This window comes from Marmota monax, unplaced genomic scaffold, assembly GCF_021218885.2.
Source record: "Marmota monax isolate L192 unplaced genomic scaffold, Marmota_monax_Labrador192_F-V1.1 WCK01_AAM20220418_F8-fsc00146, whole genome shotgun sequence".
Taxonomy (NCBI): Eukaryota; Metazoa; Chordata; class Mammalia; order Rodentia; family Sciuridae; genus Marmota; species Marmota monax.
In genome coordinates, this window is record NW_026694096.1 from 1,048,968 (window position 1) to 1,071,682 (window position 22,715).

The following is a 22,715-nucleotide window of genomic DNA, read 5'->3' on the forward strand; positions in this document are numbered from 1 at the left end:
AGTAGAATTTAGAGTGGAGAGGGTTGAGTACACATACCAAGGAGCACACCAACTAATGTGAAACTGCACTGTGGGGAAGCCATCCCAATAATGAAAGGAGATTTGACCAACAAGGCACGAGGGGTCAAGGAGAGAAAAATGGAGATGATGAGGGATGTTAGGAAAAGCTGTTATTATGGAAAGATGATAATAGATGCCAACTGAAAATGACTGTGGGCTTAAGATCCAGGTTAGGAAACAGACTACTGAGTGTGTATAAGCTTCAAAGGTGAACAAAGAATGTTGTTACTGCAAGGGGAGAAGAGAATTAAGCATTTTGGTTCATTTGTTTTAAAATAAATATGAATGTATTTTTAACTTTGCTAGTCATTAGAATGCTCATGCCAAAGCAGAAAAGCAGGATTTCTGATATGTTTACCTCCTGCAGATGTAGAGTTATTGTCTTTTTATGGAAGGAAAAAAAACTTATTTAAATATCCATTGTACTCTTTCATTTTTAAACACACCTTATATCAATCAACCAGCTCTTGTGTCTAGAAGTTAAACTGAATGTCCAAATTAATTTTAACCATTTGAGGTGTTTTTTTCATCTGATATAGTTATAGGTTTGTATTAAATTCCAGAATATTTAAAAAAGTCTTTGCTGAGAAAAAGGATTCATTCATTATTCATTTGCAAAATATCACAAGCTATTTGCATTCAATAAAAGATATTTTTTATGCACTGGTTGTTGTACTCCAGATGATTTGGCACATAATGATCTGCAAATCTCTTGGTACTTCAGAACATCAATTTTTGTTAAATCAGGATTCATCATTAAGGAAAGATATTGTCCCAGACACTAATTCACTATCTACTTTATATGACACTTTTGAAATGCTATAATTCATTAAGCATGAAAATAAAACTTCAATCACAATGAGCTCTATTTTTTTTTCCTTTAGAAAAGGCAACCCTACAGGAAGAACATGAATGATGTACTAAATTATTTTGCTTACTATATAAAGAATGCATTTTTATTACTTTAACACAAGAATTTGGCTTCTTAAATCAAATATTCCTAATAATGCTAAATTAAAATAACACTAAATACAGTCAACTCCTCACATCCCTGGGTTCCACTTCATGAATTCAAACAATAATGGATAAGAAATATTTTTAAAAAATGTATCTGTCCTGAATATGTAGTTTTTTTTGTCATTACCCCCTAAACAATACACTACAACAACTATTTATGTAGCATTTACTTTGTATTAGTTATTATAAGTATTGTGGAGATGATTTAAAGTATATGGAAGGCCAAGCACACTGGCACATGCCTGTAATCCCAGTGGCTCAGGAACCTGAGAAAGCAGAATCCCAAATTTAAAGCCAGCCTTAGCAACTTAGCAAGGCCCTAGGAAACTCAGTGAGACTCTGTTTCTAAATAAAATGCCAGAAATTGCTGGGATGTGGTTCAGTGGTTAAGTTCCCCTGGGTTACAATCCTCAGTACCAAAAAAATTATAAATAAATAAACGAACAAACAAACAAATAAATAAATAAATAATGTATATGAAGAATAAGGATAGGTTATATGCAAATGCTATGCTATTTTATATAATGACTTGTACACCTGTGGACTTTGATGTCGGCACTTGCTGGAACAAATGCCCTATGGATACTAAGGACAACTGTATTTATCTGGTAATCAGCTTAAAATGGGGCACAAGTGGGATAATAATTTTGTGAAGCCTAATAAACATTTTCTTCATACGCTGGCTTAACAACAAGTCAGAATTTTTTTTTAGTTTAGTTTCGCTCTAATCAATCAATCAATCAGGAAATTTTATTCCTCGCACTTTCCATGCTTAAATTGTTAATAAATCCTCTTAAAATGGCTCATTCACTCAATAAATTTTACCTACCTCCAGGAAGCACTGTGCCAGGTTAAATGACAAACATCCCTTGCCCACCAAGAGTTTACAGAATGGCAACACCATATTTGCAAGACTGAAGGAATCTAGGTGGCTTAATGGAAGTATAAAGAATACCTTCATCACCCAGAGGAAAGCAAAAATACAAATATCAGACAGGAGGTTAGTCAAGCTTTAATATTTAGGCTATAATATTTTATATTTAATCCCTTGAGAAAAGAATCACTTTGCTATATGACCAGAATAATGGTGAAATTTTAACAGAGGGAACTACTTAACCACAGGCAGAATTCTGTTCATATAAGTGTCACAGTGACAGGAGTACTGGGAGAGGAGACATGGAGGTCAGGAACCAGAGGAGAATCTGAATGTAGGTGCAGACAGGTGACTATGGATTATTTTTATTATGCAAATCAGACTGGATTATGTTCTTTAAGAGACAGGAGTGCTTTGAAGATTTTCAATTTTCATTTCTTAAACTATTTATACAATTGTAGATACACATGCAGTTGTAAGAAATAATACAGAAATACACCATGTACACTGTACCCAGTTTTACCCAGTAAAAATGCCTAGAAAAATTGTAGTACTCTTTTACATTTAGGATATTGGTATCACCAAGATACAAAATAGCTGCATTTCCAAAAGGTTCTCTTGTGATACCCTTCTCAGCCAAATGTATATGTTGGTAGTATACAGCAATACAATGGATATTTGTGTGTTTATATCCTATGTTCAGATGGTACTAAACTCAATAGTTGTGAGACTTTTCTTTGTATATTCTGCAATTTCCTACATAGATAATCATGCCATATGCAAATAGAGACTATTTTATTTCTTCCATCCTGGTTTTTACACTTTTTGTTTCCTTATATTGCCATATTCAACTGGCTAGAACTTCTACAACCCTATCAAATAAATTGATAAAAGTGAAGATCTTTGCCATGTTCCCAAATATTGTGGAAAGATTTCAATCTTATTAAGTGTGATGTTAGCTCTGAGTATTTTTGTAGATGTTCTTTGTCAGGCTGAAAAAATTCCTTTTTATTCCTAGTTTTCTGAGAGTTCTAAATTATGAGAGGATACTTAATTATTAAATGAATTTTCTGTATCAATTAATATAATACAATGATTTTCTTATTTAACCTGTTAATATGTTAGATTAATAAGATAAATCATATTTGATTGCTTTTCAAATATTAAACCAGCCTTGAATCTTGGGATAAATTCTACCTGGTCATAATGTACAATTCTTTGTACATACTGCTAAGTTCTATTTACTAATATTTTGCCAGGGATTTTTGTATATATATTCATGAGAGATATCATTCAGTGATAATATGTTGTTTTTTTCTCTTTTTCTGGTTTTGTTATTATGGCAAGGGCAATATGAGCCTCTCTCTTTTTCTACTTTCTGAAGGATCTTATGCAGAATTGGTGTTAATTCTCCTTAAAATATTTAGTGGGGTTTTCCAGTAAAGCCTTCTGTGCCTGGAGATTTCTTGCTAGGAATCTTTTAAATTACAAATTTGATTTTTTAAAATAATAATAGTTATTTGAGTGACCTATTTCTTATTTGGTGAGTTGTGGTAGTTGTGTTTTTTGAGGAAATGGTCCATTTCATCTAAGTCATCAAATTTATGTATGTTAAGCGGGTTAGAGAATTTATTATCCATTTTATGTCTAAAGGGTCATTAATGATATACCCTGCTTCATTTGTGGTATCAGTAATTTGTGTGATCTCTTTTTCTTTGTCACACTGGTAGAGGTTTACCACTTTTATTTCACAGAATCCGCTCTGTGGTTCATTGATTTTCTCTATTGCTTTTCTGTTTTCAATTTCATCTCTTTATTTTCTTCCTTCTGCTTGTTTGGTGTTTATTTTGCCTTCTTTTCTTATGTTCTTGAGTTGGGTGCTTAGTTCCTTGATTTGAGATTTTTCCTCTTTTCTAATGTATCCATTTAATACCAAAAACATCTTTCCCACAGTTTTTTAAATATGTCCCACACACTTTGATATTATATACTTTTCTTTTATTCATATCAAAATAAATATGTGTAACTACAAAAATATACATATATGTGTGTGTGTATTCCTTTCTTAAGAGTACTTCTTTATCCATGGCTGATTTAAAAGTGCATTGATTTGTTTTCAATCATTTGGAGATTTTCCTTTTACCTCTTTGCTATTGATTTCTATATTGAATCCACAATAGTAAAAAAAAAAAAAAAAAAAAAAAAAAAAAAAAAAAAAGCTGGCTCTATGTGATTTCAATTATTTTAAAGTGATTGAAGTTGTGCTGTGTGTCTGTCTCCTAGGACCTTATCTATCTTGGTATGTGTTCGATGGGCACTTAAAAGTGTTTTGCTATTGTTGGAAAGACTGTTCTATAAATATCAGTTAGGTCTTTTGGTTGACAATGTTGCCTTTTCTATATGTTTGCTGATTCTATTTCTGTTATTCTATCAATTATTGATATGGGAATGTTGAAGTGAGGAGAGTTCAGAAACAAGAAGTGTAGGGGGGGCCTAGAAATGAATGACACCAAAGGCAAAAGCATATGTCAGAAAGACCTCTAGTCTATCTAACAATAATCTGAAATATGTAACTGATTTGTTCAGACACATATCAAATTAGAAACGCAAACATGGAGTGAACATCAGTCAGCATGACATGAATGTCAACCTTGAATATATGACAAGGGAGAAAGGAAAGAGGGGAAAGTTTGATAGTTACTAAAACAGTAGATTCAAAGGGAATAATGACCAAAGAGCAGAAGGTGTAAAGACAATGAAGTTAAAATCATTTGTATATTTTGTATCTTGGATGACTGTGTGGATTGAGGTGACATCAATAGAACTATAGACTACATGGGAGGAAACACATTTGGCTGGAAAGAGTGGAACTGACAGAATCCATTCATGTCATTATGAGAATAAGGTATCTATGGACCATCCAAAGAGGTCTAAAAATATATTGACACTTCAAAAGAACGTCAGATAAACAAGTAGGATTTTAGAGCTTTGGTTTAATTAGTAACAATCTAATCTAGCTACATTGAGATGATCCAGGAAATACAAACCGAATGAGAAAAGAGGGTTAAGAATATGACCGGAGAGAGGGGAAGATGGCAGCGAGGGGAGTGCATTGCCCCCGTGTGCCGCGTCACTGTGTGGGAGAATGACAAGTCAGGATGGCTAAAGGCTATCTTGTTAGGAATTTCCAGCAATAGTGTGGTGCTCCAGAACCTGGAGAAAGGATTTCCATCGCACGAGGATCGGCTATGGGGGCTCAAACGCGAGAGGTTTGTCGCACGGAGGGTAACACTGCTTATTCAGCAAATCGCCCCGTGGCTAGAGTCTGCAGCGCACGCTGGGAAACGAGGAGATAGCGATGCAGGGATACAGCGCTGCTGTTTCTGCCAGCCGTGCAAGCACCATACTCAGGGCTGAATTCTGGGTTTGAGACGGGGGAAGGAAGCGGTCCAATTCGGTTCTCCACACCGGTCAGACCACAGAGGAGGCCAGCAGCCACCATGTTGGAAAGCTGACATCACCATCCCTGTTTTCGACTGATCGCAGCTCATTCAGCCATAGAACAGGTAATTTCAGGCTGCCATTCGCCTGCGGCTTGCAGACAGATTACTCAGGCTCAGTGCTAAATAACCCGCGGAAACTGCTTCTTGGAGCCTGCTCTTATCAGAGCATACACCGAGCACGGAGCGGCTGAGTTCCGGCTCCCGGAACTGCTCTGGCCCAGGGCTAAGGAGCCCGCGGAAACTGCTTCTCGGTCTGGGTCCTGCTGAGTACTGTGGAGATAAATACCAACCGAGCCTTCGTGGGCAGTGGCAACAGGACTGAGACTGGGCCTGTGAGGGCCGGTCAGGACTCACCCGTTGCTTTGGTCACCTGGCAAAGGGAACGAAATACTGCCATTCACATAGGATACCAACATGGCAGAGATCTGATGTCATCAGAAAGCGGTGGAGGAGAGAACTTCATCAATACCAGCGGCGACAGAAACAGTTGGTCTCCTGGTAGGGAGGGTGAGTCACAGACACCTGAGTCTCTCTCGCTTTGTCTTCGAGCCAGAGGGGAGGAGCCGGGCCACCGCCCGCACCCGGAGCAGGCCCAGCGGCTCGCCGGCATAGTGGTCGCATGACCCCAATTGGAGAGGGGGTAGAGCAGAGCCGCCACCCGTGCCCGCAAGGTGGGCAGACCTGCGATCCAGTGGTACGCAGGTGTGGTAGGAGGGGCAGGGCAGAGCCGCCGCCCGCGCCTGCAAGGTAAGCAGAACTGCGACAGACTGGCGGGTCAGGCCCAGCGGCCTGCCAGCGTGGTACACACGTCACCCCAACTGGAGTAGGGGCAGAGCAGAGCCTTCGCCCACACCCGGATCAGGCCCTGCCAGTGTGGTGGTCACGTGACCCCAATTGGAGTGGGGGCGGAACGGAACCGCCACCCGTGCCCGCAGGGTGGGCAGACCTACGACCAACTTGCAGATCAGGCCCAGCGGTCCGCGGACGTGGTAGGAGGGGCAGGGCAGAGCCGCCGCCCGCGCCTGCAAGGTAGGCAGACCTGCGACAGACCGGCGGATCAGGCCCAGGAGCCTGCCGGTGTGGTACACACGTCACCCCAAATGGAGTAGGGGCAGAGCAGAGTTGTCGCCCGTGCCAGGAACAGGCCCAGGGACCTGCCGGCATGGTAGTCAAGACACCCCAATTGGAGTAGGGGTAGAGCAGATCCGCCACCCGTGCCCGAAAGGTGGGTGGACCTGTGACCGACCAGCAGGACAGGCCCAGTGGCCTGCCGGTGCGACAGACACGTCACCCCATTTGGAGTAGGGGCAGAGCAGAGCCGCCGCCCGCGCCTGCAGGGTAGGCAGACCTGCAACTGACCGGCGGATCAGGCCCGGTGGCCTGCCGGCGTGGTACACTCGTCACCCCAATTGGAGTAGGGGCAGTACAGAGCCGCCACCCGCGCCCAGAACAGGCCCAGTGACCTGCCGGCGTGGTAGTCACGACACCCCAATTGGAGTAAGGAGAGAGCAGAGCCGCCGCCCGCGCCTGCAAGGTAGGCAGACCGCCGCCCGACCCTGCAAGGGAGACTTTTCAACTATACAAGAGCAATATAAATACATAGGAGAAAAAAAACATTTCAAAAACACAACAGTTTCACCAAGCAGAAAGAAACGCAAGCAGTATGAAAAGACAAGGAAAGAAAGGACCACAAGCAAAGCAGGTCAACTCAACTTTAGAAGAGGTAACAGCTGCAGCAGATGGAATGTCAGATAAAGAATTCAGGATATACATGCTTCAGATGATCTGGAGTCTCAAGGAAAACATCAGACAGCAAAATCAGACAAAGAAAGATCACTTCGACAATGAATTACACAAACAAATCCAGGAAGCAAAGGATCAACTATACAGGGAGATAGAGGTTATAAAAAACAAACAGAAATCCTAGAAATGCAGGAAGCAATAAACCAACTTAAAAACTCAATGGAGAATACTACCAGCAGAGTAGAACACTTAGAAGATAGAACATCAGAAAATGAAGACAAAGTATTTTAACTGGAAAAGAACATAGACAGCTCAGCAAGACTGTTAAGAAACCATGAGCAGAACATCCAAGAAATATGGGATAACATTAAGAGACCAAACTTAAGAGTCATTGGGATACAGGAAGGTACAGAACTCCAAACCAAAGGAATGAGCAATTTATTCAATGAAATAATACGAGAAAACTTCCCAGACTTGAAGAATGAGACAGAATCCCAAATCCTAGAAGCCTACAGGACGCCGAATGTGCAAAATCACAAGAGATCCACACCTAGACACATTATAATGAAGATGCCCAACATACATAATAAGGAGAGAATTTTAAAAGCTACAAGAGAAAGGAAGAAGATTACATTTAGGGGTAAGCCAATCAGGATAACAGCTGATCTTTCAACACAGACTCTGAAAGCTAGAAGATCCTGGAATAACATATTTCAAACACTGAAAGAAAATGGGTTCCAACCAAGAATTGTGTATCCAGTGAAATTAAGCTTCAGGATGGAAGATGAAATTAAAACCTTCCATGATAAACAAAAGTTTAAATAATCTGCAGCTAGAAAACCATCTCTTCAAAACATCCTCGGCAAAACATTACAGGAAGAGGAAATGGAAAATAACAATGAAAAACAACAGTGGGAGGTAGGACAGTAAAGGGGTGGGATAATCAAAGAGGAAAACAAACCATGTTTAGTAACAGAAATAAACAAATATGGCTGGAAGAACATCCCATATCTCAATAATAACCCTAAATATTAATTCCTTAAACTTACCAATTAAGAGACACAGGCTTGTAGAATGGATCACAAAACAAGACCCAATAATATGCTGCCTACAGGAGACACATAGGCTGAAGGTGAAAGGTTGGGAAAAATCATATCACTCATATGGACTTCGGAAACAAGCAGGAGTGTCCATACTCATATCAAATAAAATAGATTTCAAGCCAAAGTTAATCAAAAGGGATAAAGAGGGACACTACATACTGCTTAAGGGAACCATACACCAACAAGACATAACAATCATAAATATATATGCCCCAAACAATGGTGCAGCTATGTTCATCAAACAAACTCTTCTCAAGTTCAAGAGTCTAATAGACCACCATACAATAATCATGGGAGACTTCAACACACCTCTCTCGCCACTGGACAGATCTTCCAAACAAAAGTTGAATAAGGAAACTATAGAACTCAATAACACAATTAATAACCTAGACTTAATTGACATATATAGAATATACCACCCAACATCAAGCAGTTACACTTTTTTCTCAGCAGGACATGGATCCTTCTCAAAAAGAGATCATATATTATGTCACAGGGCAACTCTTAGACAATATAAAGGAGTAGAGATAATACCATGCATCTTATCTGATCATAATGGAATGAAACTGAAAATCAACGATAAAAGAAGGAAGGAAAAAACATACATCACTTGGAGAATGAACAATAGGTTACTGAATGATCAATGGGTTATAGAAGACATCAAGGAGGAAATTAAAAAATTCTTAGATATAAATGAAAACACAGACACAACATATCGGAATCTATGGGACACATTGAAAGCAGTTCTAAGAGGAAAATTCATTGCTTGGAGTTCATTCCTTAAAAAAAGAAAAAACCAACATATAAATGATCTCATACTTCATCTCAAAATCCTAGAAAAAGAAGAGCAAAACAACAGCAAAAGAAGTAGAAGGCAAGAAATAATTAAAATCAGAGCTGAAATTAATGAAATCGAAACAAAAGAAACAATTGAAAAAATTGACAAAACTAAAAGTTGGTTCTTTGAAAAAATAAACAAAATCGACAGACCCTTAGCCATGCTAGCGAAGAAGAGAGAGAACTCAAATTACTAGCATACGGGATGAAAAAGGCAATATCACAACAGACACTTCAGAAATACAGAAATACAGAAAAATTATTTTGAATCCTTATACTCCAATAAATTAGAAGATAGTGAAGGCATAGATAAATTTCTTAAGTCATATGATCTGCCCAGATTGAGTCAGGAGGATAAAGACAACCTAAACAGAACAATATCAATTGAGGAAATAGAAGAAACCATCAAAAGACTACCAGCTAAGAAAAGCCCAGGACCGGATGGGTATACAGCAGAGTTTTACAAAACCTTTAAAGAGGAACTAATACCAATACTTTTCAAGCTACTTCAGGAAATAGAAAAAGAGGGAGAACTTCCAAATTCATTCTACGAGGCCAACATCACCCTGATACCTAAACCAGACAAAGACACTTCAAAGAAAGAAAACTACAGACCAATATCTCTAATGAACCTAGATGCAAAAATCCTCAATAAAATTCTGGCGAATCGGATACAAAAACATATCAAAAAAATTGTGCACCATGATCAAGTAGGATTCATCCCTGGGATGCAAGTCTGGTTCAATATACGTAAATCAATAAATGTTATTCACCACATCAATAGACTTAAAAATAAGAACCATATGATCATCTCGATAGATGCGGAAAAAGCATTCGACAAAGTACAGCATCCCTTTATGTTCAAAACTCTAGAAAAACTAGGGATAACAGGAACATACCTCAATATTGTAAAAGCAATCTATGCTAAGCCTCAGGCTAGCATCATTCTTAATGGAGAAAAACTGAAGGCATTCCCTCTAAAATCTGGAACAAGACAGGGATGCCCTCTCTCTCCACTTCTGTTCAACATAGTTCTCGAAACACTGGCCAGAGCAATTAGACAGACGAAAGAAATCAAAGGCATAAAAATAGGAAAAGAAGAACTTAAATTATCACTATTTGCAGTTGACATGATTTTATACCTAGCAGACCCAAAAGGGTCTACAAAGAAACTATTAGAGCTAATAAATGAATTCAGCAAAGAGGCAGGATATAAAATCAACACGCATAAATCAAAGGCATTCCTGTATATCAGCGACAAATCCTCTGAAATGGAAATGAGGACAACCACTCCATTCACAATATCTTCAAAAAAAAATAAAATACTTGGGAATCAACCTAACAAAAGAGGTGAAAGACTTATACAATGAAAACTACAGAACCCTAAAGAGAGAAATAGAAGAAGATCTTAGAAGATGGAAAAATATACCCTGTTCATGGATAGGCAGAACTAACATCATCAAAATGGCGATATTACCAAAAGTTCTCTATAGGTTTAATGCAATGCCAATCAAAATCCCAATGGCATTTCTTGTAGAAATAGAGAAAGCAATCATGAAATTCATATGGAAAAATAAAAGACCCAGAATAGCAAAAACAATGCTAAGCAGGAAGTGTGAATCAGGCGGTATAGCGATACCAGACTTCAAACTATACTACAGAGCAATAGTAACAAAAACAGCATGGTACTGGTACCAAAACAGGCGGGTGGACCAATGGTACAGAATAGAGGACACAGAAACCAATCCACAAAACTACAACCATCTTATATTTGATAAAGGGGCTAAAAGCATGCAATGGAGGAAGGATAGCATCTTCAACAAATGGTGCTGGGAAAACTGGAAATCCATATGCAACAAAATGAAACTGAATCCCTTTCTCTCGCCAAGCACAAAAGCTAATTCAAAATGGATCAAGGAGCTTGATATCAAGTCAGAGACACGCCGTCTGATAGAAGAAAAAGTTGGCTACGATCTATATACGGTGGGGTCGGGCTCCAAATTCCTCAATAGGACACCCATAGCACAAAAGTTAATAACTAGAATCAACAAATGGGACTTACTCAAACTAAAAAGTTTTTTCTCAGCAAAAGAAACAATAAGAGAGGTAAATAGGGAGCCTACATCCTGGGAACAAATCTTTACTCCTCACACTTCAGATAGAGCCCTAATATCCAGAGTATACAAAGAACTCAAAAAATTAGACAATAAGATAACAAACAACCCAATCAACAAATGGGCCAAGGACCTGAACAGACACTTCTCAGAGGAGGACATACAGTCAATCAACAAGTACATGAAAAAATGCTCACCATCTCTAGCAGTCAGAGAAATGCAAATCAAAACCACCCTAAGATACCATCTCACTCCAGTAAGATTGGCAGCCATTATGAAGTCAAACAACAACAAGTGCTGGCGAGGATGTGGGGAAAAGGGTACACTTGTACATTGCTGGTGGGACTGCAAATTGGTGCAGCCAATTTGGAAAGCAGTATGGAGATTTCTTGGAAAGCTGGGAATGGAGCCACCATTTGACCCAGCTATTCCCCTTCTCGGTCTATTCCCTAAAGACCTAAAAAGAGCATGCTACAGGGACACTGCTACATCGATGTTCATAGCAGCACAATTCACAATAGCAAGACTGTGGAACCAACCTAGATGCCCTTCAATAGATGAATGGATAAAAAAAAATGTGGCATTTATACACAATGGAGTATTACTCTGCATTAAAAAAATGACAAAAATCATAGAATTTACAGGGAAATGGATGGCATTAGAGCAGATTATGCTAAGTGAAGCTAGCCAATCCCTAAAAAAAAAATGCCAAATGTCTTCTTTGATATAAGGAGAGTAACTAAGAACAGAGTAGGGACGAAGAGCAGGAGAAGAAGATTAACATTAAACAGGGATGAGAGGTGGGAGGGAAAGGGAGAGAGAAGGGAAATTGCATGGAAATGTAAGGAGACCCTCAGGATTATACAAAAGTACATACAAGAGGAAGTGAGGGGAAAGGGAAAAATAATACAAGGGGGAGAAATGAATTACAGTAGAGGGGGTAGAGAGAGAAGAGGGGAGGGGAGGGGAGGGGAGGGGGGATAGTAGAGGATAGGAAAGGCAGCAGAACACAACAGACACTAGTATGGCAATATGTAAATCAATGGATGTGTAACTGATGTGATTCTGCAATCTGTATATGGGGTAAAAATGGGAGTTCATAACCCACTTGAATCAAAGTGTGAAATATGATATATTAAGAAACATGTAATGTTTTGAACAACCAACAATAAAAAATTTTTAAAAAAAGATGTTTGTATTTATTTTTCTGTGAACTGCTTATTTATGACTGTTTTTCTTTTGTTGGATTTTTTTATTGGTTGTTCAAAACATTACAAAGCTCTTGACATATTTCATACATTAGATTCAAGTGGGTTTTTTTGGATTTTTTTTACCTCCCATTTCCATGAATTCTTTATATTCCTATGAAATAAACCTTTGCCTATGAAAAAAAAAAAGAATATGACCCAATTAAACCCCAATGTTTAGGACTGAAAGAAGAGAAGAAATCTGGAGAGGAAAGTGCTATCTATCTGTCAGAGAAGGAAGAGAATGGACAGGTGAGTTTATTTTGGTTCTACATGTATTCTTCATTGATGGCTTACTTTCTGCAGTACACTATACTGGGAGACTGGCTTTTGATGCTGTTACTCTTTCTCGATGTAACAGATAATCCAGTGTGGTCAGCTCAGCAACAGATATTCACTGAACAACCTAGACTGTGAGAGAAAACTTTCAAGAGATGATGACATTAAATCAGAGTCTTCAAGGATAGTAGAAATTATCCAGGTAAGGAAAGAGAGAGAAAAAAGTCACATCAGGCCAAGGGTACAATCTGAACAACAGCAAAGGGGCATGGGGCTCAAGAGAGGAGAGAATATTTCCTAAAACTGTCAGCAGTGCTGAACGTGACTGAGAAATAAGATAACATCACATGGAAGAAGGCCCTTTCACTTTGACACTCAGGAAGTCACTGGTGACCTCTGCTACAGCAGCTTCTATGAAATGATGTGGATTGAAACCAGATAAGGGTGAGAAGAAGAGTGAGTGGAAGAATGCGAAGTTCAGACCACGTTGGTAGGGTCATTTCTCAAGGAGCTTAGTGCAGAAGAATAAAGATGGAAAAGCTAGAAGTGGGTCAAACTCTAAAAGGCTTTGTTGTGTGTTCAGAGAGAATGGAGGACATTTCCAAGTTGGGGGAAAAAAAGAGGAGAGGGCAGACAAAGGCTTAAAAAAGTAGGTTACTTTATCAGTCATTCACACAGCAAATATTTATAGAATCTCTACACTGTTCTTGAGCATATCACTCCAAGATAAAGACAATCAACCTCCCTTCCTGGTTTTAACATCACGTTTTTAAATAAACTGGAGAAACAATAGAAAGCCAACAGTAAATAGCAGAAAAATTACATATATCTCAATTCTGAAGTCATCATAATAGTGATAAACATAAATACTTATAAAGGTGAATTCTGCTTTGTCAAGTTTATATGAGCAATGCCACATTTTAATGTAAGTATTCAGTGTTGAGATTTATTTTGCTTGCTTGCTAAATAAAAACATTTATTCTCTTGCAAGGACTTCAGTATGGAACAGATGTGTCAAGCTTTATATCATGCAGTAATTAATTACAAGCACCTGAATGCGTATGAGTCTGCCAGATACAAAAACACAGTTCAAGAGATGTGGAATTGTATGCAATGGTTTAATTCTTGTATTAAAGTCTGCCTGAATTTCTCCTAGCATTCAGAGACAAAAAACTGAAAACTAAAACAGCTAAAATTGAAAGAACACAAATGACCTCACAATAGAAAAGGCACTAGAAAGCATTTCATATAAAGAATAGTCTCTCATTTTTTTTTTTAGATTCAGTGAGTCGAAGAGTGTTAATATTGTAAAGAAACTTGACATTATCCGATACTTCTTTACACAGCCCACATATACAATTCTCTTCTTCACATTCCTACTCTGATATTGAGAGACCACTTTATATGAAAGAGAGCCTCCCAGTAGAGAAACTATTCATTCTACTATAATGCTATACATTGAAATTTGTCTCTGATTATTCCCCAAATATAACTTTCTGCAACTCTGCATTATAAGGGTACTTATTTTATATGCATCATCTCCTTAAGTACCAAAAGATGCTTTTGTTATATGTACCTTAGATACATTGTTTTTCACACTAGCCACTCCTAGTTCCTCTGTCTCTTTCTTTATGATTTTTACCCTAGTCTTTTTCTTTTACATGATTTTTAGTAAGCTATTTTTTATTTTGTTTGATTTTTGTTGTTATCCTCTTCATTAAGCTAACCATGAATTTTCAAATGCAGAAAAATAAATATGCTATCATAGTATATGGTAACTATTCTTAAAGCAATCCCACCAATGATTTGCATTTGTACCATGGACAATTATAATACTCAGGATATAACGGCAAAAAGTACAACCAACCCAAGTTTGTCCTATTTCATTTCTGTATATATTTTTTAATTTAAATATAAAACTCTGAAGATGTCTGCATTTTTCTATCCTATTGTGTCCAAAATAATCCAGGATCATTTTGAATGATAATTTAGCAAATCACTATACATTTTATCCCTCCAAGATTTTGATCTCTTACAAATCCGAGGAGTATGTTATCTAAGTCTTCATATAAGTCTCTGGTAAAAGTAAAGAGAATAGGTACAAAGGGAGAACTTCCTAGTTATACAGACAGAAACCTTATTCCAGATTGATATTAATGCATATATTAGAATTTTCTAGTAGTTATTTGTTTAGCTATGAATCTAGTCAGTTTCTATTCCTTTCCTTTACACACTGTTATTATTAGAAACCATCGAAAATATTTACCTATAATTAAGACAAAATATCCCTTTGGAAACCCACTAATTCTTTAAAAAAGAAAAAAAAGGTGAATATATGTTGCTTATTTAATGGTAAATATTCTCTCTTCTAGGATTCTAAAATCAGTATCAGCTTGATAATATTCTCTAAAAATCTATTAAAGATAGACATTAAATTTGTTCTTGTACATTCTCTGGAATTCAATTTATACTGATTGTTCTACACTATAAATGAAATAGCTGGCTATTATTTCCTACAAATTACCTTCTCTTCTGCAATCATATTTTTAACTGGAAGAAGATATAAAAATGTTCCCTGTCTCTATACACATTTTACTGTTCCTACTCAGGACTACTACTCAAAAATTTCATTAAAATATGTACCACCTATATGTGAAATAACATTTATTTTATTACCTCATATAAAACTGTTGTGTTCCCATGTAGGAGAGGTCCATAACAGATATAAGAATGTCCAACAACCCAGCCTAAGTCAGAAGCTGCCCACCACACCTGAAAAATAAGAAAATGATAAAAATGAACATGGCTTTATCAGAAATGTCATATAGCCTACACTTAAAACCATGATTACCTCTCCAGGTTTAAGGCCATAAATTGAAGACATTGTCCAATTTAGCATTACCGCATAGCCCCCAGTGGGCCTCACCACACCCTAAAGGAGAGAAAGAGTGAAGTTAAAGTCAGTGGGATGATATGTTAAAAATTTCTCTATCTTCATGTTCTCTACTTTAAAAATTCCAGATTTAAAGTATTGGATATTCTGTAGAGTACATATTACTTCAACTTTTATATAACTATATTTGAATCACTATTTCTGTGGCTTCTCCCACAGAAAAATTGTTCTAATAAACCCAGAACAATTTGTCCTCATCAGTTCCATTTGTGGAATCCATCCTTGCATGACATTATTACTCTTCTAAAGAAGACTTACGATTTCACAAAATCACATAAAATATTTTCAGTGATGTTACCCATTATAAGCATTACATTTTCAAATGCAGTTCCTGAACAAAAATGGAAAATAACAAAATTAAGTGCAGGAAAAACTTCAAATGTAGTTACATGCCTAAAATACAGACTAACATAAGGACATCTATTCCTCAAGATAATTAAACAAAACTGGGTTGCTTAGAGGAAACAAAGTCATATTCCAACTGGAGCCCAATTCCAATGCTAAAGAGGAATCCTGTATATATCATGTTAGAGTTTAACAATTCTTTGGCAGTTGATTCTGAATTCCTGAGGATTGAAACCTGAGGAGCTGGACTTAAAGCTAACAGATTTTATTTATACTGCAATTGGGACAAAACCAGGGATCATTACATCACTATTACACCACTTTCATAAATCAACTTTCAGTGGATTTCCTGTGAACATATTCAACTTTAATAGAAATCTAATATTTGAACAGTGGGCATAAGGGTCATCATAAATAAGAACTGATGGCAAATTTAATAATTAATTAATTTTATTTATTGCTTCATTATAAACATTAATCATTAGTCCAGTAAGACATAACCAAGTTTTTTATCCAGAATAAGTAAGTGAATGCCTGTTAAGTACAAGTCATATTATATTCAAATGCATTTGACGCATCTTTTAGTAATTACAACTGCTCTATGAAAAAGAAAATTATTTTACGTAAAAGAGTAAGCATGGCTTTAATCAATAAATATGCTGTTAATTATAATTTTTTGGCCTAACTTTGCATTTTTAACCCATTTACATGGACCAGGGGAATGAAAAATAGATTGATTTTTTCCATTAGTTGCTAAAATCACTGCTCTCCTCAGGTACCACTAATAAAACAGGTATCAAGCTGTGGAACATATTTTATCTACTAGCAACAACACCTGGTCTCTTGGCAAATACCAGGTGAAGCTTTGGTGGCATTTGAGAGCTATTTTCTAGGTTGTATGATACGGTTAGCAGGCAGCTGGATCTCTTGATCAACTTGAGAATATAAGAAATCTCAGGCCCCCTGCCAGCAAACTTCACACATGCATTTTGCTATGTCAACTGAGAAGCTATTTCCCTGTATAGTCTATCCTATCTTCCACACACTTTGCTAACTAGTTTATTGTAATAAGGTCTCTTTTCCTATGGCTCAATAACTTAATGAATTTGACATTAATCAGTTTGCAAATCCTCTTTTCTAAAAACACTCACTCATTTTTCCAAGGAGAAAAAGTACAATTTTTTGTAGACAATAAATTGTCTATATGTTATGGTAGACAGCAATATTTATTGTCAATAATATTTCACTGGATACATTTTAGACTTTTCTCTCCAGCCTATTTTAAACTCATTTTTGTCAACAATTATTATAATGGAGTAAATAAATTTTTAGATTATATGGTACAGAGAGTAAGATGCATCAATCTGGAAATGATGAAAAGGAATAAACTCCACCAGAAAACTTATAGAATTAATAAACAAATTCAACAAAGTAGCAGTATAGAAAATCAATACCCATAAATCAAATGCATTTCTATACATCAGTGATGAATCCTCTGAAACTGGGAATCAAAGTAACAAAAGAGGTGAAAGACCTCTACAATGAAAACTACAGAACACTAAAGAAAGAAAGTGAAGAAGACCTTAGAAGGTGGAAAGATCTCCCATATTCTTGGATAGGAACAACTAATATTGTCAAAATGGACATACTACCCAAAGCTCTATACAGATTCAATGCCAATTAAAATCCCCACGATGTTCCTTATAAAAATAGAAAAAGCAATCATGAAATTCTTTTGGAAAAATAAGAGACCCAGAATAGCCAAAGCAATCCTTAGCAAGAAGAGTAAAGCAGGAGGCATCACAATACACAACCTTAAATTATAAATACAAAACTATAGTAACAAAAATCACATGATATTGGCATCACAATAGACATTTAGACCAATGGTACAGAATAAAAGGCACAGAGACAAACTCACATAAATACAGTTATCATACTAGACAAAGGCACCAAAAACATACAGTGGAGAAAAGATAGCCTCTTCAAAAAATGGTGCTGGAAGAACTGGAGATCCGTATGCAGCAAAATGAGAATAAATCCTTATCTGTCACCTTGCACAAAATTTAAAGTGGATCAAGACACCACTTTTAATTTAAATTTAAAGTGGACCAGACACCTTGTGCCTAATAGAGGAAAAAGTAGGCCCAAATCTTTATCATGTCGGCTTAGGCCCCGACTTCCTTAATAAGACTCCTAATGTGCAAGACATAAAATCAAGAATTAATAAATGGGATGGACTCAAACTAAAAAGCTTCTTCTCAGCAAAAGAAAAAATTGGTGAAGTGAACAGACAGCCTACATTTTGGGAGCAATTTTTGCCACACGCACATCAGATAGAGCACTAATCTTCAGAATATAAAGAACTCAAAAAACTTAACACCAAGGAAAACAAACAACCCAATTCATAAATGGGCCAAGGAACTGAGGAGACACTTCTCAGAAGAATTATACATTCGATTAACAAATATATGAAAAAATATCAACATCTATAGTAATTGGAGAAATGCGGATCAAAACTACTCTGAGATTTCATCTCATTCCAGTCAGAATGGCAGTTATCAAGAATACAGACAACAATAAATGTTGGTGAGGATGTGGCAGAAAGGGGACATTTATACATTGCTGGTGGGACTACAAACTGGTGGAACAACTCTGGAAAGCAGTTTGGAGATTCTTTAGAAAACTTGGAATGGGACCAACATTTGACCCAGCTATCCCACTTCTCCATCTATACCCAAAGGACTTAAATGAGCATACTATAGTAATGCAGCCACATCAATGTTCATAGCAGCTCAATTCACAATAGCTAAACTATGGAACCAACCTAGATGCCCTTTAGTAGATGAATGGATAAAGAAACTGTGTTATGTATATACAATGAAATATTACTCAGCATTAAAAGAGAATAAAATCATGGTGTTTGCAGGTAAATGGATGGAGTTGGAGAATATCAAGCTAAGTGAAGTAAGCCAATCCCCCCAAACCAAAGGCTGAATGTATTCTCTGATAAGTGGATGTTGATCCATAATAGGGAGGGGGTGGGCATGGGAAAAATGAAGGGACTTTAATTGGGCAAAGAGGAGGGGAAAGGGGTAAGATATGGGAGCAGAAAAGATGGTGGAATAAGATGGATATTATTACCCTAGGTACATGTATGAGTGCACATATGGTGTGATGCTACATCATGTACAATCAGAGAAATATAAAGTTGTGCTGCAATTGTGTACAATGAATCAAAATGCATTCTGCTGTCATATATAGCTAATTAAAATAAATAAACTAATTTTTAAAAAAGACTAGATACACCCAACAGAGTAGTAATTCAATTCTAAAACCCAGATGATAAATTTTAAAGGATTAACAAATTTCTATTATCTTTCAAATGGGTAGTTTTTCAAATGATGTTCAGGAATGTTGCTTTATAAATTTGTGGATATTTAAACCCAGCTGACCACAAAAAATAAAAAGTGAGACTTAATGAGACCATGTATGAAAAATCATTTAAAGCTATAAAGGCTAAAATTTTAAATCTTTGGGTTTGTTTGTTTTGTTTTGTTTAAGGGCTGGAGATCAAGTCCAGGGACTAATACATGCTAAGTATGCATTCTGCCATTGAATTATATGACCAGCCTAAAATTTAATATATTTTAGACAATATTATTCCTTCTAGAAATTGTTGCTTTTTATTTTACCCTGTTCTGGCATTACTCAAAAAGGAAAACTGCCAAAATAATTAGAGGCCACCTATCGACCATGTCCCACACAGGCAAGGAAATGGGTTTCCCTTCAAAGGAATGGGCTGGCTGAGAAATCAAAACTAAGGAAAATAGTACGGCAAAAAAAAACACAGAACACAAGTATTTTCAAAGAGGGGACAGAGATGTGCAAAGCTGATCAGACAGGTCCAGCTTCTAACAAAGAAAGGAGCCTGCGTTTGCTTTATTTAGAAATTACAGAAAGTTCTTCACTAAAATAGGTTAGAGGTAGGGGCAGGTAGGCTACTCAGTTCCTAAAGGTTATGCCCATCACTGGTGCTGCACCGGACCTTCTAGCAAAACTGAGGGAAGTTCATGTGCATTGGGCAATCTATCCAGGGGGACTGCCATGGGAAATTTCCAATGCCAGATCTACCCCTTCCTTGGATGCAATGCTGAAAAAGGTTTTCACGCATTTCAGGGATGGCTTTCCACAGTCACCATCAAAATCCCCTTTAAAACAATAAAATGGAGCTGAAAGAGAGATAAAAACCATAACTTCTGTTTTCATTGATTTTTAATACTCACTTTTTTAAGAAAAATGAGTATGAATATTTTAGTCAGGTATCATTTTGCCATTCATTAATCTAACCTTTAGATCTATAATTTGGTCTAAAGCCTCCCAAAATATTAAGATTATACAGTTTTCAAATTTCTGATTATTTATATGATATAGAAAAAAAAAGAACTACACAGTTTCATATTCTCCATACAGTTTATGAGAGGTTAGAAGGTAAAACATATGAAAGGTTATGTTTAAAAGGAGATTCTTCATTATGTATGTTAGTTTGTGAATAAAATAAGATGAAAAGGCATTTCTGTTTCTTGTTTGTGGTCATGTGTTCCAAGTAATGATAATTACAATACAAAGGAGAAAGAAACCCTTTTCAGCTTCTGAAAACACATAAGTCTTATTTAAAAAGTCAAATCGTTATATTCTAAGTAAGCAAAATTACACTCAGCATTTTAAAAATATATCTGAAATACCATGCATGAGGTAAGAATACATATTCAACACCAGTGCTTGCCCTGATTCACAAGCTTGCTACATTGAGTCTTTTCAATCTGTCACTGCTTTTTTATTTTATTTTTTTTATTGGTTGTTCAAAACATTATAAAGCTATTGACATATCATATTTCATACATTAGATTCAAGTTGGTTATGAACTCCCAATTTTACCCAAATACAGATTGCAGAATCACATCGGTTACACATCCACATTTTTACATAATGCCCTATTAGTAACTGTTGTAGTCACTGCTTTTTTATACGTGCCTATACTCTATCTACCTTGTAAGTAAAAGCATTATGTGATCTAACATATTCTCAGAAAAGCCGTATATTCTGCCAATATACTCTTCTGGAGGTTTTTATAGGATCAATCATAATCCTTAAAATCTTCTGGAGAATTTAAACAACATCCAGGTGGGAATCACACTCTAAGCTCCAAATAAAGACATGAAAATGAATTCTATCTCAGAAGTGAGGAAAAAAAGACAATGAGCAGGTGGGATTTTTTTCTTTTTTGAGCACTTAGAATGTTTATGGTATTTAAAGATTTTCATTTCTACAAGTCAAAATAAAGGGTGAGTATTAGTCACAGAGTAGTCACAGAGAGTCCTTTAAGTATTCCAGCTTAATGAGCTGCTTTTGAAGAAAAACCGCAAAAATGTCATAAATGGGAACATTAAATAAGACAAAAAACATGTCAATATGAAGTGTTGTGTGCAGTTTGAGTTAGAGCAACTTGAAAAACACAATTGGAAAAGTAGACATTAAGTGGGAAGAGGCAGGAAAACTGAGATGTGTGGTTAGATTATGAGCTTTAGAGTTTCATTCTAAGAATGTGTGTGTGTATGTGTGTGTGTGTGTGTGTAAATGTATCTATAAAAATCTGGAAGGCAAATCTTAAAATACTGTAGCAATAAAAGTTTGTAGTACATGACAAAACTTCATACTTTCCAAGTTCAACCCCTCTATTATTCTATAATAAAGGCTTCTATAAATATACACATATAAGCATACACAAATGGATATTTATTTGCATATATAAATATAGGTGTGGGCTGGGGTTGTGGCTTAGCAGTAGAGTGTTCGCCTTCCTCATGCGAGACCCTGGGTTTGATCTTCAGCACCACATACAAAAATAAACAAGTGAAATAAAGGTGGTGTGTCCAACTACAACTAAAACTAAATATTTTTTTAAAATATATAGATGTATGTATTCATGTGTATGTATATATGTCTATACTTATGAATACATGTTTATATGTTTATATATATGAACGTGCATGTGTGTGTGTGTTGGAGTATTATGTGTATTTCTATTCAGCCTGACAAGTTGAAAAGAAAAATAAAGGAAACGGGAAGTAGAAAAAGAAATCCATTACCAAATGATGGTTGGAGTTAGAGAATTAAGAAAAAAAAAAATGGAATGGCTCTGATGTGCTTAAAAATTTCTACACAACAAGGCTGGGACTGTAGCTCGGTGGCAGAGCTCTTGCCTAGCATGCGTAGGACACTGGGTTTGATCCTCAGCACCACATAAAAATAAAGAAATAAAATAAAGGCATTCTGTCCATCTACAACTACAAAATTAAAAAAAAAAATTCCACACATCATCAATCATCTTATTCTGATAGTGGCGTTATTCACAGCATTTCCTCTTTGTAGAATGAGTCTCCCTGCTCCTTCTCTGAACCTGATTAGTTCCCATTTTTTCACACAAATATACAAAGACACTGCAAAATACTACCTCTCTTGGGAAGCTGTTATCCCACCCGACTGTGCTGCACTTCTCTCTGCCCTATGCCACAGTTCCCAAGGCCAGCATACCTCATCAGAGCAACACAGTGCTGTGCCTCTTACCCCATTCAGCACT

General features: G+C 36.7%; 1 protein-coding gene across 2 annotated transcripts in view; it reads right to left on the bottom strand.

Annotated features, from left to right (window-relative positions):
• The window catches only part of Acss3 (acyl-CoA synthetase short chain family member 3), a 180,322-nt gene that overhangs the window by 95,451 nt on the left and 62,156 nt on the right, over positions 1–22,715 (bottom strand). The window contains exons 6-7 of one of the 2 annotated variants that reach the window (XM_046465088.2): positions 15,629–15,709; positions 15,454–15,549 (exon numbers count right to left, since the gene is read on the bottom strand). The exons of the other annotated variant lie outside the window; for it this stretch is intronic. Coding sequence (XP_046321044.1) covers positions 15,454–15,549; positions 15,629–15,709 — 177 coding nt within the window. The remainder of the gene's footprint in view (positions 1–15,453; positions 15,550–15,628; positions 15,710–22,715) is intronic. 2 annotated transcript variants of the gene reach the window in all.